This window comes from Anopheles arabiensis, chromosome 3 (genome assembly GCF_016920715.1).
Source record: "Anopheles arabiensis isolate DONGOLA chromosome 3, AaraD3, whole genome shotgun sequence".
Classification (NCBI taxonomy): Eukaryota; Metazoa; Arthropoda; class Insecta; order Diptera; family Culicidae; genus Anopheles; species Anopheles arabiensis.
Window position 1 is genome coordinate 80,481,924 of NC_053518.1, and position 16,453 is coordinate 80,498,376.

General features: G+C 49.7%; 1 protein-coding gene across 8 annotated transcripts in view; it reads right to left on the bottom strand.

Moving 5' to 3' along the window:
• Nucleotides 1-404: 404 nt before the first annotated feature.
• LOC120904136 (fat-like cadherin-related tumor suppressor homolog) overlaps nt 405-16,453 on the bottom strand; it is a 262,216-nt gene continuing 246,167 nt past the window's right edge. For 7 of the 8 annotated variants that reach the window (XM_040313924.1, XM_040313923.1, XM_040313930.1 and 4 more), the window contains 8 exons: nt 15,214-15,414; nt 13,985-14,385; nt 11,030-11,483; nt 5,270-10,891; nt 5,013-5,198; nt 4,057-4,077; nt 3,700-3,927; nt 405-3,597 (listed from right to left, as the gene is read on the bottom strand). In XM_040313924.1, the coding sequence (XP_040169858.1) occupies nt 3,251-3,597; nt 3,700-3,927; nt 4,057-4,077; nt 5,013-5,198; nt 5,270-10,891; nt 11,030-11,483; nt 13,985-14,385; nt 15,214-15,414 (7,460 nt within the window). In that variant the 3' untranslated portion in view covers nt 405-3,250. The remainder of the gene's footprint in view (nt 3,598-3,699; nt 3,928-4,056; nt 4,078-5,012; nt 5,199-5,269; nt 10,892-11,029; nt 11,484-13,984; nt 14,386-15,213; nt 15,415-16,453) is intronic. The other variant, XM_040313926.1, reaches the window with a different exon arrangement.

Sequence of the window (16,453 nt, forward strand, 5' to 3'; positions counted from 1 at the left end):
TCTTCTTGAATAAATGATATCATATTGATATTATCATTTCATACCCCAAAAGATATGATTGATATTGATATGTAACATCAAATGTTCGTACACTTACGCATCACTTCAGTAGCAAAGCTGATTTTGTTCTACACAGTGCATAAATGTAGGCGTTTGATTAACGAGAAATCACTAGGATTTGGGAAAAGCACATCATTTGTATCGATTTGCCTTCTTTTAGAATAGGATTTTTAAGCAATTGAAGCTACTCACTGTTTTCCACAGTTTGTTGCTTTGAATCTGAAATAAAAACTTTGTTAAAAGAGATTTGCTCCGCCTCGAATGTTAAACCGAACTACTCTACCAACGAAATTCGGATGTTAACAGCTGTCTCTACGATACACGCAAACATCAGCAGCCAGCAATTTAAAAATAGTTATCTCAGAAATTTATTTACTTCCTCACTTCCATACATACACACGTATGCTCTAAGCACAGCATGCTGCATCAAACTACTTAGTGCGCACATTTTCTTTTCGTTTGATCAGTACAGGGAGAACACACTGCGCTGCGACTACTGTATAAATACGCTTTTCGTTTGATCTCTCTTGCTCTCTTTCTCTCTCTCTCTCTCTCTCTTTCTTTATCTCCGGGTGCGTGGACATGAAATGAGACTAATTCGTATATTAATCTGCTTCTCCATTCAACAACTGTTGCAGGTTAAATAGAATTGTTTGTTTTGAAATTATTTTTTATACTATTATCTTTAAATAAACAAATTAATAGTGTGCTAAAAACTAAAAACTTGCATGTTGATTCAATTTCAATCGTTTTTGCCTATTAAAAATGGTCGAAAAAAAAAGAATTTATAAAGAAGTGCATCATAGTTCATCTCTTTTTCTTCTTTCGTTTTTTCCCATAAAATGTGATAGTCTAGTTACTTCGCTTCTAACTTCGCTTCTTTCCCATTTGCACCACTCGCTGTTGGAGCTATTCCTTAGTACGAGTGTTTTGTTGTTCATTTCATGCTGCACCGGTCTCTGGTTTGCTTGCTCCAGTTTGTTCTAGATTTAACCCTAATACTTTTGATATAGTTGTCCCACCCTTCCCGCTAGCGAGAACAAGTGTGTGTGTGTGGAGAGTTTTCCATTGATGCTACACTACTAAACACGCACCCGTCCACTTCGTTCGTGTGTTTCGTGGTTGTGTTCTTTTGTTCCCAAACGTAAAAATAAAGATTCGCATGATTCGTTTTATCCTAATTCTTGTATGCGGGCTTTTTGTTTTCTCCCTTGCTTAGTCGGTTCGTGTGTGTGTGTTTTTTTTTTAGTTTGTTTGTGTCATATGATACAGTTGCTCATCTGCGCTTTTCCTTGTTCGGCGCGCTCTTTCTTCGCATTCCTTCGATTGTTTAGTTTTTTTTTGTTAATTTTTTCTCTTACTTTTCAATATTTTACTAAGGACTTCCTAAGGACTTCTAAGTTATACTTTCTTCTGTATTTTTTTGTAATATCTCCTACTTTAGTTCCTCCACCGTCCAACTCGAACGCTATTCATGGCGGGGGAGAAGCTTCTCCTCGCCGCCGTCTCACAACACAAACAGGGGTTTGAAGTAGAAGTTTGGAGGGTGGGGTCATGTTACCTTAAATAATAGAGCGGCCACATAAAATTCGCTTCCTTACAGAACTCACATTAATGAAATCGTGACAAACCATGGGTTATGTATTGTTCTTCTAGTAATTATTAAAAAAAAAAACAATGAATGTGAAAATGTGCGATTATGATGAGTAAAAAAAAAAGAGGCAAGAATGGATGCAAAAATTCCTATTTTCCTCTCTTCTAAACTAGTGTTAGCTGTTTCCACGTAGCTACAAAAAATGCACTTTATATCCTAATGGAAAAAAAGAAAGGACAACAGGGCCTATTGCATGCATGGGGAGCCGTTTCCGCCGTCTCGCCATCTAACCGGTGTGGAATATTAAGTTACAACGTTGGAATCTCGTGACGGTCGGTACAAAAGTAACATAAAAAAGGCAAATTAGTAGTACGAATAAAGCAGTTGTAGGACAACAGTTGTTACGTTTGAGTTGATTGTGAAGTTCCACCGAGGTGTCGATTTTCGATAAAAACGAGACACACTTTAGGCGGAAATCCATTAATGGCATTCGGAATTTCGCTCCCATCCTTTCCATAAACCGGTCGGCAAACAGTTCACCAAGAAACGAATGGGGAAATGAATTAGGCTAGCCGCTTAACAGGAAAGCATGCACACACAGAGACACCAAGGTTGATAAACGCAACGTAGCGCCCGAATACTGAACTGGTAATCCCTATCGAATCTTCTCCTAATGGAAGGTGTTTGCGTCGAGGTGTGTGTGTGTGTGTGTGTGTGTGTGTGTCAAACCTACCCCGTGTAATTATCCCGCCCTGGATGGCGGTGTGTATTTTGTGGACTTTATCGAGGGTCGTCGTGCTATTTATGTTGTGGAGAAGAGTGTGGATACACGTTAATCTAAACTAAACTTCTCTCCTTAACATCAACTTAATTGAACAGGAAAAAAGAGGATTTCCAGTGAATATTGCTCAGTCCTTTGTTGCGTTGATTTGATGAAATCGATCCTTTTTTGTCCTGACGCTGAGAATGTGAGGACATAGTGTTGTTTGTGTGCAATTGTGCTATTGCCTCCTCCCTCGCCAATGCACAATTGAATGATATTTTCTTATCCGATACGACAGTTTGATGGAAGATGATTGGTAAAGTGAAGCCCTCGCTTATTACCCACTACTTAAGCAATTATAAAAAAGAACCTTGAACAACTGTGGCCGATACTCTTAGGACGAAACGATTTGCCACCGGAAAAAAAACATGGACAAACAAGCACCGCGGGGAAGAAGAGAACTGCTCCAACTGCACACGGGTGCGGCTGTAAACTAAATTAAATAAATTATCCCACCACAAAGAACCAGTGGCGCTGGAATGAAGTAGTGGTTTGTGGTGATGGTAGTGACTTCCGGAACCAGTAGCACGCGCCCTAGTGCTGCCGCGCACGAGTGGCAGGGATCGCACCAGCGCTACCATTGCGTGGAATAGTGGCTGCTGTAGGGGGTGCGTGCCCCACCAGCACACGATTGCATTAAAAGTAGTCATGATGGTAGCACTAAAAGTACTAGTAGTAGTAATAGAAGTAGTAAAATAAGTCTTATCTGTTAGCGCCATCTGTGGGCGAGTGCTGCTGCTGCTGCTGCTGCTGTCATCGATTAGCTGCCGCTGTCAAACTTCCGTCTGCTGGACGACGTTGCTCCACTTGACCTTCTGTTGCTTCGGTTTGGCGGTCGCACCGGTACTGCCGGCGCTGGTCGAAGCGACACTGCCACCACCGGACGAACCACCGGACGACACGTTCGCCTGCGGTGGCGGAAGCTGATGATGATGATGCTGGTGATGATGATGATGATGGGGATGGAGGTGCGGGGGATGCTGCTGCTGCTGCTGCTGCTGATGATGGCTCTCCTCGTACTCGGAGTCATCGATCTCGCACAGCTGGGTGGAGAGATCACTGTTCGAGTGATTGGAGCTGTTCAGCGTGCGGGAATGGCTTAGCAGCGAGCTGCCTTCGTCTGTACGAAAAAGGAGGTGGAAATAAGGACATTTGAAATCAGTAAAAATAAATAAAAACTGAATCACAAAACGCTTTTTGCCGATTGGTGGTCAAAGCTTACCAGTTTTTAAAACTAAATCGATATCACTGGGTTCGAGACGGTTCCGGCGCGTTTGGGGAAAGCCGTACGACTCGACGTCGTCGTCGTCCGACTCGACCAGCTGGTGCCGGCCGATCTCGAGCCCGTTCAGCGGCTTCCGGCCCGTCAGTGGCACATTTTCGCCCTCCGTTTCGCTCTGTATGTTATACTTCGGCAAGTAGCTGTTCGGATGACGCAGATAACTATCAGCTGTGAGGGGAATGACAACAAAAACAGAAAAAGAAAAGATCGATTAAAGGTAAGGTTTTTGCAGGAAAAAGTTAATAGTATATGAGTTGTTTCAATGTTCAAAAAGGTTAGTTTCGGAATGCAACTTACGTGTATTAACTTTTAAAGGCACTGCGGCGTTGCAGGGAAAGGTTAAGAAAATTTCGATTTTGTTTGTTAGTGTTAATCTAATACATTTGGTAGTACTGTAGTACATTTTGCAGTTTTGAATGACGGCGGTAACATATTCGTTAATTTCTTCTCAAACTAGTCAACAGATGCAAGCTCATATTGAAGAGATCTTGAAGATCATCAAGATATTTGACAATGGGCAGCAGCAGGTAGGATGTGAATTATGAAGCATGTATGACTCTAGTTAGTCGAAGTCTCAACAAGCGAAAGTCATTTGTAACTTTCCATACTCCTCTGAGTATGGAGACTCAAATCTAAGTGTAAGCATCATAGGCAGAGCCACTCTTTCTCGTACAAAAATAACTAAACAAAGTATTATGGAGCAAAGGACATTGAAGTAACATCCAGAAAGGAACAAATGACAAAACAATGGTGTAAAGAAACCATTTTGCAATAGAGAATAGTCGGTATAGAACTCCAAACGCTGGTATAATAACCTCAAAGTTGTTTTGGTTTAGGTGTTTAGGTCCCTTAACTAATATCTCATCAAATCTCCTCAAATCTCTCATCATCAAAGATCTTGGCAAAACAGATTCAACTTGACTTTCAGGACATTCAAATGTTCTTCAATAAACCGCTACTTCTTCTGCAAAGGAGACTCCAAAATTCCAGAAAATAATATTTCTTGATGTCTGCTTACAATTTAAAACATAAGAGTTTCTGAATTCTGGAAGTGGAATCGGATATCGCACTGTTTATCTCAAAGTTTAGGTCGTAGATCAACTCCAAAAAGTTTTTGGAGTAAAAAGGGTATTTGGAGATAAAACCATAGATCCCAAAGATAATAAGTACTTATTGGATTACAATAGATGCAAAGCAGCTCTTGCATGTACTATCTCCAACTTGAACATCGACCTCTCGTCCACCTCACTTACCTGTGTTAAATCTATAGTCTTCACTGCCACTGTCGAGCGGGTTCAGGCAGGATATGGAGGAGTTCTGCTCGAAGCCCAACGAAAGCGGCTGCTCACTCTGATCACACTCCGAGTCGTCCACGTACTCCGACTCGTTATCCTCGTTCAGCGTTTCGATGTCTCGCGTCGAATCTACCGGTCCTAGAACTGGGTGACAAAAGACCACACACATTAGAAGATATCGCCTCCTTTTTGCGTCCCTGTGTCCGGCTACTTACTCGGCGGAAGAAGACTAGCTTTCGGGTGCGATTCATTGCTTTCGTTGCTGTGGAAGCTGGACGAGTCCGGCACCTCGCTGCCCGGCACCTCCGTAATGTTCGGCAGCGGATGGTGCCCGCGCCCGACCCAATCGGAACAGTCCCAGTGGTAGGCGGCGGTGCTGCCGTGATGCGCCGGCCCGTCCTCGAAGCTGTGCGGTGGCATCAGCATCGTCGGCGAGTGCTGCGTGTTGAGCAGCCGGCCGGGCAGTATGCCCATCTGGGCCGGCTTCAGCTGCATCGGCGAAACGCGCAGATGGGTGGTGGTGCTGGGATGTGGAGGCTGCTGCTGCTGCTGGTGTTGTTGCTGCTGCTGTTGTTGCAGCAGCGGATCGGGCGATCCGCCCTGTCCGCGCCGCTTCAGATCGTTGTTGATCTTGTCGGTGAACGTTTGCAGCTGGATCTGTTCCGTCCACTTCTGCTTGTGCAGCGACTCGGTGTCGGAGGTGTTTGCGTTCCCGCCACCGCCACCGCCACCACTGTTCAGGTTGACCACCATCTGCTGCGTGCACGGTACGGTCCCTTTGCGATACTCGGGCGGCACATTCTCCAGCTCATCGCCCGCCGAACCGTAGCTGCGCAGCGTGTCGAGATTGTTGTACTGCAGCATCGCGTTGCAGTTGTACAGATGGTCGGCCGCATTGTTGCTGCTCGGCGTGTACGAAACCGGCCGCTGGTCGCGCTGTATCTCCAGGTTGGACATCTTCGAGCCACGCTTGTAGCCGGACGCCTCCGACACCGGGTTCAGCACGATGCCCTTGTTCGCCTCGTTGTTGATCTTCTCGTGCCGGCTCGAGCGCCGCTTCTTGCGGCAGGCGCAGGTGACGCCCCACACCACCACACTGACCAGCGCGAGCCCGACGATGCCCACCGCCAGGAAGAACAGATCCGACGACACCTTCTTGAACGCGATGGTGAGTGCGTTCGAGCTGAGCGGATCGCCACAGCTCGCCCCCGTCATCTCCGGTGGGCAGATGCACCGGAAGCTGCCCGCCTCATTGATGCACGTCGCACCACTGCCGCACGGCTGTCGCTCGCACTCATCGATGTCGGTTTCGCAGAACGTGCCCGAGTACCCGTGGCACATGCAGAGCGGCCCATCATCACCCTCCTCACACACACCGCCATTGCGGCAGGGGTTCGGTGTGCAGAAGCGTCCGTAGTCGCACCGCTTGCCCGACATGCGCGCCGGACAGTCGCAGGTGTAGTTCCCGAACCCAACCTTCGAACACTTGCCCCCGTACAGGCAGGGCGAGGAGGCGCACGGGTTCTGATCCTCCTTGCAGTACGGTCCCTTGAAGCGCGAGTGGCACAAACACTCAAAGTTGCCGCCCCCGATGTCCTTGCAGGTGCCACCATTCCAGCACGGCTGCGTGCCGCAAACGCCCAGCGGCACCAGCACCGACGCCGCGTCGCAGCTAAACTCCACGTTCGCGAACTGCCGCAAGCTTGCGACCGAGCTGGCACCCTTCATGTGCAGCGGCACCGGTATCTTCGACAGCCGTATATCGTCCATACACCCCACGAAGCCGCGCTGCACGTCCTGGAAGCCGAGCACGGTCGGGTGCTGCTTCACCTCCGCGCCGAAAAAGATATCGTCCGACTGGAGGTTCAGCACACCGTTCACGCCCGGCGCATTGCCCTGGGCCACGTGCTTCCCGTCCACGAACAGCTTCGCACTGTTGCCTTCCCGCTCGAGCCGCACCTCGTGCCACAGCCCGTCCGACACGAAGATGCTCGACACGCTGACCAGACCCTCGCCCGACCCCAGATCGAACCGGTACTGGATCATCCCGTTCATGATCTCGAGCACATTGAAGTCCACCTTGCCCGCCGAGTACATGATGTTGCCGGTCGGCTGTACCGTGCGCAGCCGCAGCCCGAGCACCAGCTGGTCCTCCAGGTTTTTCCGCGCGATCTCCTTCTCGATACGATAGTGCGCGTAGCTCTTGCCGCTGAACGACACCGGGTTGCGCGGCACGTAGCACGTCTCGTCGTGGCACAGCGTAATGTCCCGATCGCACTTCGGCCCGGCGAACCCTTCCCGGCACGTGCAGTGGTAGCCCTGGTCGGACGAGTCTGGAATGCACGTCTTGTACGGTGGGCAGGGCGCCTTCGAGCACTCGTTCACCGCGTGCTGGCACTTGTCGCCACCGTACCCCTCCCGGCAGGCGCACTCCATGCGGTGCGCGTGCCGCGCCGACACGAAGCTCGTCACGTCCGTCGACACCGGGTGGATCAGCTTCGCGTCCAGCACGATCCGGTCCTCGCACTCACCGTGGATGCAGTAGTTCGGCAAACACTTCGACTTGACCACCTCGTCGATTTGGAGCTTGGTCGCGTCCTCGATCTCCTCCAGATTCTCGTCGATCACGCGCCGTATCTCGTGCCCCGCGTAGAACCCGCCCGTCTGCCCGTTGCGCACGGTAAACAGCACGTCCAGGTCGCGGTTCGCATTGCGCCGCGCGCGCACCGTCCCGTTGGAAAGCTCCCGCCGGGCGCGGTGCTGTATCAGGTTCAGGTCGTCGTCGTTCGACGGCTGCACGGAGATGATGATGATGTCCTTGATCTTGCACCCGATCGCATTGCGCACCGAGCGGATGAAGCCTTTCCGGTGGCTCAGCACGAACGCTTCCGGCGACACCTTGAGGAAGCGGATCACGATCGCGTTCGCCAGCATCTCCTCGTTGATCAGCTCGACCGAAACCTTCACGATCGTGTACGCGGCGAACTTGCCGTCCGTGACGGTGACGTTCACGCGATAGTCGCCCACATCCAGCCGGGGGTACGCGTAGATGACGCCATCGTTGCGCGAGATGTTGAACAGGTTGGTGGGCGAGTACAGCACACCGACCGTTGGGGCGAGCCCGTACGTAAGCGTATCGTACTGATCCTGGTCCGTCGCGTACACCTTCCCGATCACACCGCCCGGATACTCGTCCAGGAACGAGTTGATCGCAATGTCGAGCGGCGTGATGACCGGCGGATACTGCGACTCCTCAATCACCTTCACCAGCACCCACGTGTCGGAGTACAGCGGCGGCGTGCCGTTGTCAAACACGCGCACCTGCAGCTGGTAGCTGTCCCGGATCTTGCTGTTGAACCGCGTCGCCGTGCGCAGTATGCCGTCCTGCTCGATGCGGAACGCACCGCCCTCGTTCCCGGAGCGGAAGTCGAACGTGTACGGTGCCGCGTTCGGGGCCGTGTCCGCATCCGTCACGTCGAACTTCAGCAGCGTGTGGCCGATCTGCTTGTCCTCCTGCACGACGGCGGTATAGTTTTGCTGCGTGAACACGGGCGGATTGTCGTTCGCGTCGGAGATTTCGATGTTCACCAGCACGTACGCGGTCAGCGTCGGCACGCCGTGATCGCGCGCCTGCACCTCCAGCACGTAGTTCGAGATGGACTCGCGGTCGAGCGTGCCCGCCACCGCGACGTACCCGGTGTCCTCCTCGATCGCAAACTGCTCCATCCGGTCGCCCCGCTCGATCGTGTAGCTGACGCGCCCGTTCTCCTCCGCGTCGAGGTCGTTCGCGCGCACCTGCAGTATGCGGTCGCCGCGCTGCGCGTCCTCCCGGATCCGGGCGCTGTACGAGTTCTGCGTGAACTGCGGATGGTTGTCGTTGCTGTCCGTGACGGAGATGTTGACCGTGGCGAGATTGCTGAGCGGCGGCGTGCCCCCATCCACCGCCTGTATCGTCAGGAAGTAGTCCTTCGCCCGCTCGTAGTCGAGCGTGTCGGCGAGCGACAGGACGCCCGTCCGGTTGTGAATGCCAAACTTCCGGTGCTCATTACCCCCAATGATGGAGTACGTAATCTCCGCATTGATGCCGGTGTCCTTCGACGTGGCCAGCACCTTCAAAATCTCCGACCCGATCGCATTGATCTCCGGCACCGACGCAAAGTAGTGCTTCGACGTGAACTCGGGCGGATTGTCGTTGATGTCCTGCACGTTGACGACGAGTGTGGCCGCGTTCGAGAGCGCCGGATGGCCCAGATCGGTCGCACTGACGGACAGGTTGTACAGTGCCTTCTGCTCGCGGTCGAGCGGTTTGGCGAGCGTCACGATGCCCGACTCGGGCGCGATGCGGAAGTGGTCGCGGTACGAGTCGAGGAACGCGTACTTGATCTTGCGATTGATGCCGATGTCGGCGTCCGTCGCGTGTATCTTCGTCACCAGCGTGCCGACCTCCGCGTCCTCCGGCAGCGTCACGCTGTACGGGTTCATCGAGAATTCGGGCGCATTGTCGTTCAGATCGGTAAGCGCTAGCTCGATCTGCGACGAGCACTCCCAGCCCGGATGGTCGCGGTCCTGCACGTGCGCCATCAGGCTGTAGCGGGACTGAGTTTCGCGGTCCAGCTTGCGTGCCGTCTTGAGGTGTCCCGTGTCCTTGTCCAGATTGAAGTCTTCCGCCCCATTACCGGTGAGATAGAACCGTAGCCGACTGTTCGCCGGCTCGTCCATATCGTTCGCAAGCACCTGCAGTACGTGCGTGCCGGGGCGGGCCCCTTCGCTCAGCTGTTCGCGATAGCGATACTTCAAACAGTACGGTGGATTGTCGTTCGCATCCAGCACCGTGACCGAGATGTTTGCCGTCGCCGTGTACTTGCCATCGGTCACGATCACCTTCAGCTCGTACTCGGCGATGCTTTCCCGATCGAGCGCTTTCACCACGAACACCTCGCCACTGTTTTTGATCTGAAACTGGGACAGCGAATCGCCCGCGATGATGTAGTACTCGACCGCCGTCCGCAGCTCGACGTCCCTGTCGGTGGTGGCGATCTGCAGCACCACCGTGCCGGGCAGTGCGTCCTCGCTGACGCTCGCCTTGTACTGCCCCTCGCGAAACACCGGCGGACAGTCGTTGTAATCCTTCAGCCGCACGATCACGGTCGAGCGGGTCGTGTGCTTCGGCTGCCCGTTGTCCGTCGCCAGCACCTGGAACTTGTAGTCCTCGCGCTTCTCCTTGTCCAGCGCCACCAGCGTCGTGATCCAGCCGGTGTACGCGTCCACATCGAAGATGTTCACAATGTCGCCGACGTCGGGCGAAAGCGCATAGCGGATATCACCGTTGGAGCCACTATCCGCATCGCGCGCCGTCAGCTTCATGATCGAGCTGCCCTTTTCAATGTTTTCCGCGAGCGCGAACGAGTACGGGTTGCTTTCGAAGATCGGCGTGTTGTCGTTCTCGTCCTGCACGTGCAGCACGATCTCGGTGACGGCCGTTAGCGGGGGGCTCGAGTCCGTCTCGGCCAGGATCGCGATCAGGTGCGCATCGCGCACCTCGCGGTCGAGCGTTTTCGCCAGCCGCAGCTGTCCCGCATCGTTGATGGAGAATTGTGGCTCCTCCAGCTCGTCCGACAGGATGCGATACCGGGCGGTAACGTTGCCGGACAGCTTTAGCCGCGTGATGACCGTGCCCGGCAGCGAGCTTTCCGACAGGAACAGTTTGCGGTCCTTCTTCTCGAACAGGGGCGGGTTTTCGGCCGAACTCATGATGTAGATGTCGATCGGGACGTCCGAGTAGAGCGAGGGCGTACCGCCGTCATGCGCACGGATAAAGAACTGGAACAGTTGGTTCTCTGTGTTGTTGGGAGTTTCGAATTTGAAGCGAAATAATAAATAATTATCAAAAAACATGATGGTAAAAGTAACACAAAAATTCAGAAATTCTTTTGCTAGTATATTAATCAATTTTCTATAAAATTCCTGCAACTTACCCCACTGCACGGCACTCTTTTGCAGGTACAGGCCACCCGTATTCTCGTCCACCCCAAACAGCTCCCGGATGCCGCTGTTCTGCGAGTCAAAGATCGAGTACTTCACCACCGCATTCTGGTTGTCGTCCGCATCGACCGCCCGCACGCGGTAGAACGTCGTGTTCACCGTCAGGTTGCCCTGGATGAGCGTCTTGTACTCCCGGTACTGGAACACCGGCTGATTGTCGTTCTCGTCGCCGACGCGCAGCCGCACCGTGCTGAACCCGGCCCGGCCGCCCGCGTCGACCGCCATCACCGGGATGTCGTACTGCATGCGCTCCTCCCGGTCGAGCTTTTTCTTCGTCACGATTTCGCCCTTCTCCTTGTCGATCGAGAAGTATTCCTGCATGTCGTCGGAGATGATGGAGTACGCTAGCCGGCCGTACTCGCCAAAGTCCTTATCCGTTGCCTTGACCTGAGATAAAGCAAGGAAAAAAAATGTGTGAAAAGGGAAAAAGGCTCCGATTAAAGCACGAAGAAAAGGCTGCTTTAAGTTTGGGACGGCTTTCCCGGTTCAAGATGCCGCTCACGAACGCAGCCTGTGTGTGTGTGCAAGAGGTTGTGCACGAGAGCATCGATTGCTGCCCGGAATATAAATAGCCTCAAATTAAGGCGAAGGTCAATTTGTTTGCTCATTTCACCGGAAAAGACTGGCGGATGTGAAAGTGTGAAAAAAAAAGAGCTAATGACGGGGTTTTGCTTCTCGCAATACAAGCAGGGTCTAGTGAGAAAGTGAAACGGTACGTAAAAGGGCACACAAAATAACACACAAAAATACACATCGAAGGTGTTGCAATGTGACCTGATTTCACTTCCGACTGAACCTCAGATTCGATTTTCCTCCCTGGCGACATACATTGAAAGCGTTGGAAATGTTATTTTGTGGTCAGTGAGATAAAAACACCAATAACCACAGGTCTGCTAGTCAATGCCAAAGTAGAGGTAGAGTAAAATAGAAATGGTTTGTATTTAATTTGCTCACCATTTATGGCTTTTCCCAAACTATTTTGGTTTCGTTTTCAATAATAAAGGTGTCTTTTCATTATTCACAATAATAAAAAAAAGGTTCGTCGCTTAGTATGAAATGGTAATGGAAGGAAAATTCAGTACAAATAATAACACCAGATACGGGGTTTAGTAATTGTACGTTCGAGTTGCATGCCACGCTTAAAGTAAAATTGTACGAAACTCATTCGCCAAGAAAATAAATGCACGTTCTTTATGCCAGCGCGAACGTACGGGTGTCGGGTAACATTTTGATAGCATGCATTTAGGCGTTTCTTCCTTGAAGGCAAACCTTCCCCCATCGCCGAGCTCAGGCTCGGGCTGCAAGAAAACCGTTTCCCAGCGCTTAGCATAAATCAGCATTTTTCTCGTCATGCACACCTAGGAGAGTTCACACACACACACACGCGCACACATAGGAGGGCGTTTAAACGGCTGTTGTAGCGAAGGAAATGGTGCAGAAGACCGAACACCGACGAGTACGACTAGTACACGTCGACGACGTGTGGCTTAATTGCATCCAATTTGCATTCCTATTTTCTTTCGGAGGGAAACTTCTGTTCCGTACGTCGGTACTACTAATGCGTCGATGTCGGGTTTTAGGGGGAGGGCAAGGATACGTACTCACACATCCACAAACGAAACACACAGTTCCCAAATGTGCCTCTTACCCTGATTTTGTTTGAGACCACTATTAAATTGCAGGGATTTTGTTTTTTAGGAGATGGGAGTGGTGGAGTTTGTAATTTCTGTTTCGTGCTCTGGTAAAAGTGGTGCTGCAATTGCAGACCTCGTCCTCCCAAAAAAACAGACAGCTGAAAATGTAGATTTATGTGTTTCTAGCTGTGAGCGAAACGACTCCTAATATTATATCTTTATCGTGTACCATTGGGCATGCTACAAAAGGGGTTTCCTCCGGGACAGAGCTCGGGAAGAAGTTCAACTTTATAAACAGGTAGATAATTTAAAGCCACTTGATCGTACATTCGCAAGGGAGGCTATCAAGGTACGACTCGGGAGTGAAACTACTTAATCAGTTTAAATACCAGCTTGGGACTGGCTTTAGGAAGGTGTTGTTTTAAATGCTTTACGCTCTATTAAATTCCAAACACGTCATTCTGAAAGCAGATTTAAATGTGAGAAAGAGGTGATTTCTAATAAAGACGGCATATTTGCCATAAAGAGATTGAAGAATTTAAGTAGTTATTTAAAAACAACGAAAATAATGTCCAAACATATATGCTATAAAAATTAAAATAATTGCTTTAAGCGCCTAGATTTATGCAATTTGTGTTACAAAATTCACCTTCCAATGAGCTAATGCCTGTTTGTTACTACTGCAGGATCGGTGTTTTAATTATGATTTACAAAATTATAATTAACACAAACGGTGTTGCGTTGCGGTTACGGTTTACTGGAACGAGTGTGGTTTCGGTATGTTTTCCTACTCAAGAACTATCCTCTAGCCGTTCGGTTAAACAACGAACAAGCGTGAGATTGTTTTCACTTCACAACCTTTGCGCCACACGTTACCCCACACCGTACGGGGGATGTGGTTGTTCCCCGATGGCTACCCGACGAACCGCTCAATCAGCAAACAGCGGAGCGGAGAAACTTGCGCAAACTTTGGACGAAGCCCACGCGCTACCGTTGTTGTTTCGGCTTCGGGAATTCGCGGCGCTTTTAACATAAATTAAAGCAAACGATGTACGGTGCTTCCCATCCATGCGGGATTGCATGGGATTTGTACGGTGGCAAGCATCAGCAAGTGAATTGCTTGCGAAATTAGGGCATCGGATAGGGCTCGAAAATGATATACACCCGCTTCCGTTCAGACGGATAGGCTTATGGTTGAAGCTTGTTTTTCCCAACCCCCCCCCCCCCCCCCGAGAATGGATGGGATGGTCTTACCGTTGTTACGAGCCGCCCGGCCAGCTGGTTCTCGTCCACCTTCGCATCGTAGAACATGTGCTCGAACACGGGATTGTGCAGGTTGGCCGGCAGGATGGTGATTTTGACGCGCGTAAAGCTCGTGTACACGCCGTCCGTTACCGAGACGTTCAGGATGGATACATGCTTCTCGGCAAAGTTCTGCATGTTGACCAGCGTGATGATGCCGCTTACCGGATCGATCCCGTACGTCTGCAGCTCGTTGCCCTGGGCAATCGTGTACACGAGCCGATCGTGATCGATGTAATCCGGATCGGAGGCCGACACGACCGTCACGAACTGGCCGCGGGATGCGTGCTCGGACAAGACGCATGAGTACGACGGCTGCTCGAACTTGGGCGGGTTATCGTTCATGTCCATAACTGGAGCGTGGGAAAGAAAAGTTGAAGGAAATGTTATGGTTATTAAACAAATGTATATAAAAAAGATATATTTTAAAAAAATTTATAGGAAAAGTATAAAATTTGCCTAAGCTGATTTTTGGTTGAATGTTAAAAAAATTAAATAAAAGATAAAAGTTTTTTTTATAAATATTGAAATCAAGTTTAACACAAAACTAATGCAACAATCAACACAACTTAGACTTTTATCCACTATATATTAAAACATATATCGGAAAGAAAAGACATAAGAACTAAGTAATTCGTTTTGTATACCATTAGGCGCTTACCAGGTAAAAACAAGTTAGAAATTTTGTTGTGCCATAAAAAAATATTTGCATACTTTAAGGCGCTTATTACCTTTAGGCTTAATTTGCATAACTTTAGGCGCTCATTACGAAGGAATAATATGGAATTGCTTACTTTTTGATACTTTATAAACTTCAAATAACAAAGATTGAGTTAACAATTAACAAAGACAGCAAAGATTGAAATTATTTTGCATACATTTAGGCATTTTAGCATTGGGCATTTATGATTAGACAGATTTACTATAGTTGAGAAAATAAACAACTCAATTTAAAATTTCCAAGATCCAATTTGTGAAGTTAAAAATGAAAAAAAAAACATTAATACATGTAATGATTACACAATGAAACGACATCAGGTCTAGTTAGTACTACACCACTAATTTTCCTTCAACCACACAAACTCCCTGTACCTAGCCTACGCTACACGTATGGCCCCGAACACAAAAGCACCCTGGAACTAAATCAAAACAAATGTTTGTCACCCCTTCCCCGCCATTACCTGACACCCAGACGTGGGCAGTGGAGCTCAGGCTCGGTACGCCCTTGTCCGACGCAACGACGGTAAAGTGATGGTGGCTGAGCGTTTCGTGGTCGAGCGATTTCTTCAGATAGATCACCCCGTCCGCCGGGTCCATGTGGAAGTGTTCGGAGGTGTTCTTGGAATCCGTCTGCAGTGCGTAGTTGATTACCTGGTTGATACCTGCAGGGTTGCACGGGAAGGAAAAACAAAACAAAAACACAGAAAAGGTGACGTACGAGTGGTACAATGTTAGCAAATTTGTAACCAGTGCTACCGACATGCTTAATTAAAACGATGAGCAACAGAGCGCACGGAGCAGAGACATGGGGAGCTGAGAGGGGCGGGTGATGTGGTCCCGTGTCAAATAAAACGATTGAATGAATCCTTTAGCAGCTGCTTTTCGTACGACGTTGGAAAAGATTTTTCCCTTTTTTGTGTTTGTTTTTTTTTCTTCGTTTGTCGTATGGGGTTGCTTCCACCGAAAGATCTTCTACGCCGTAGCTACGGATGGCACTGGTTTGGGAAGCAGAACGGCAACCATTCGTATACGGAATGCCACTCAAGTGCTTCGCCCACAAGCGCATCCTCTCACACGTAATGGTGGTGCGTGGTCGAGAGTAACGTTCTTCACCGTGCACCGGTGGTCGTGGTGCCGTCTCGATTGTGGTGCTGCACGGCTCGAGTGTGACGGAGTTCTCATTAGATAAGTACCCGAAGCGGCGAAGAAGTACGCCCGACATGTCGATGATGCTTCTGCCAACTCGTTCCCCGCGGTAATGATGATTATGGTGATAAAAGAAGTCGACCAAAGCGAACCCCCCCAAGTGCCAGTGCGAGATATGTGGCGCTTGGGTTAGAACTGGTTCTCACCACTTGCGAATTTACTTGGAATCGTGTTGGCAGCATATGACTAGGTAAATGACTTATAATGATCCAACTGGAACTGCACGCCCGGAGAACATTTCTCGCTCTCTCTCTCTGGGACAAGTAGCCGCAATTCTAATGAGTTATTTTGCTCTAAAACATAATTGCACACATATTGAAGGAGCAAGCTATGTTTCGTATAAGTAAAAGCAACACGGACAATTTAAATTAAGATTGAAAGGGACTGTTATCAACCCGGAACACCTTGCGCGGAACGTAATGAGTACAATCTTGATGTATCACGCGCTTGGTATCAATTCTCGTTATCCAGCTGGATTCTTTCTGGAACTTCTCT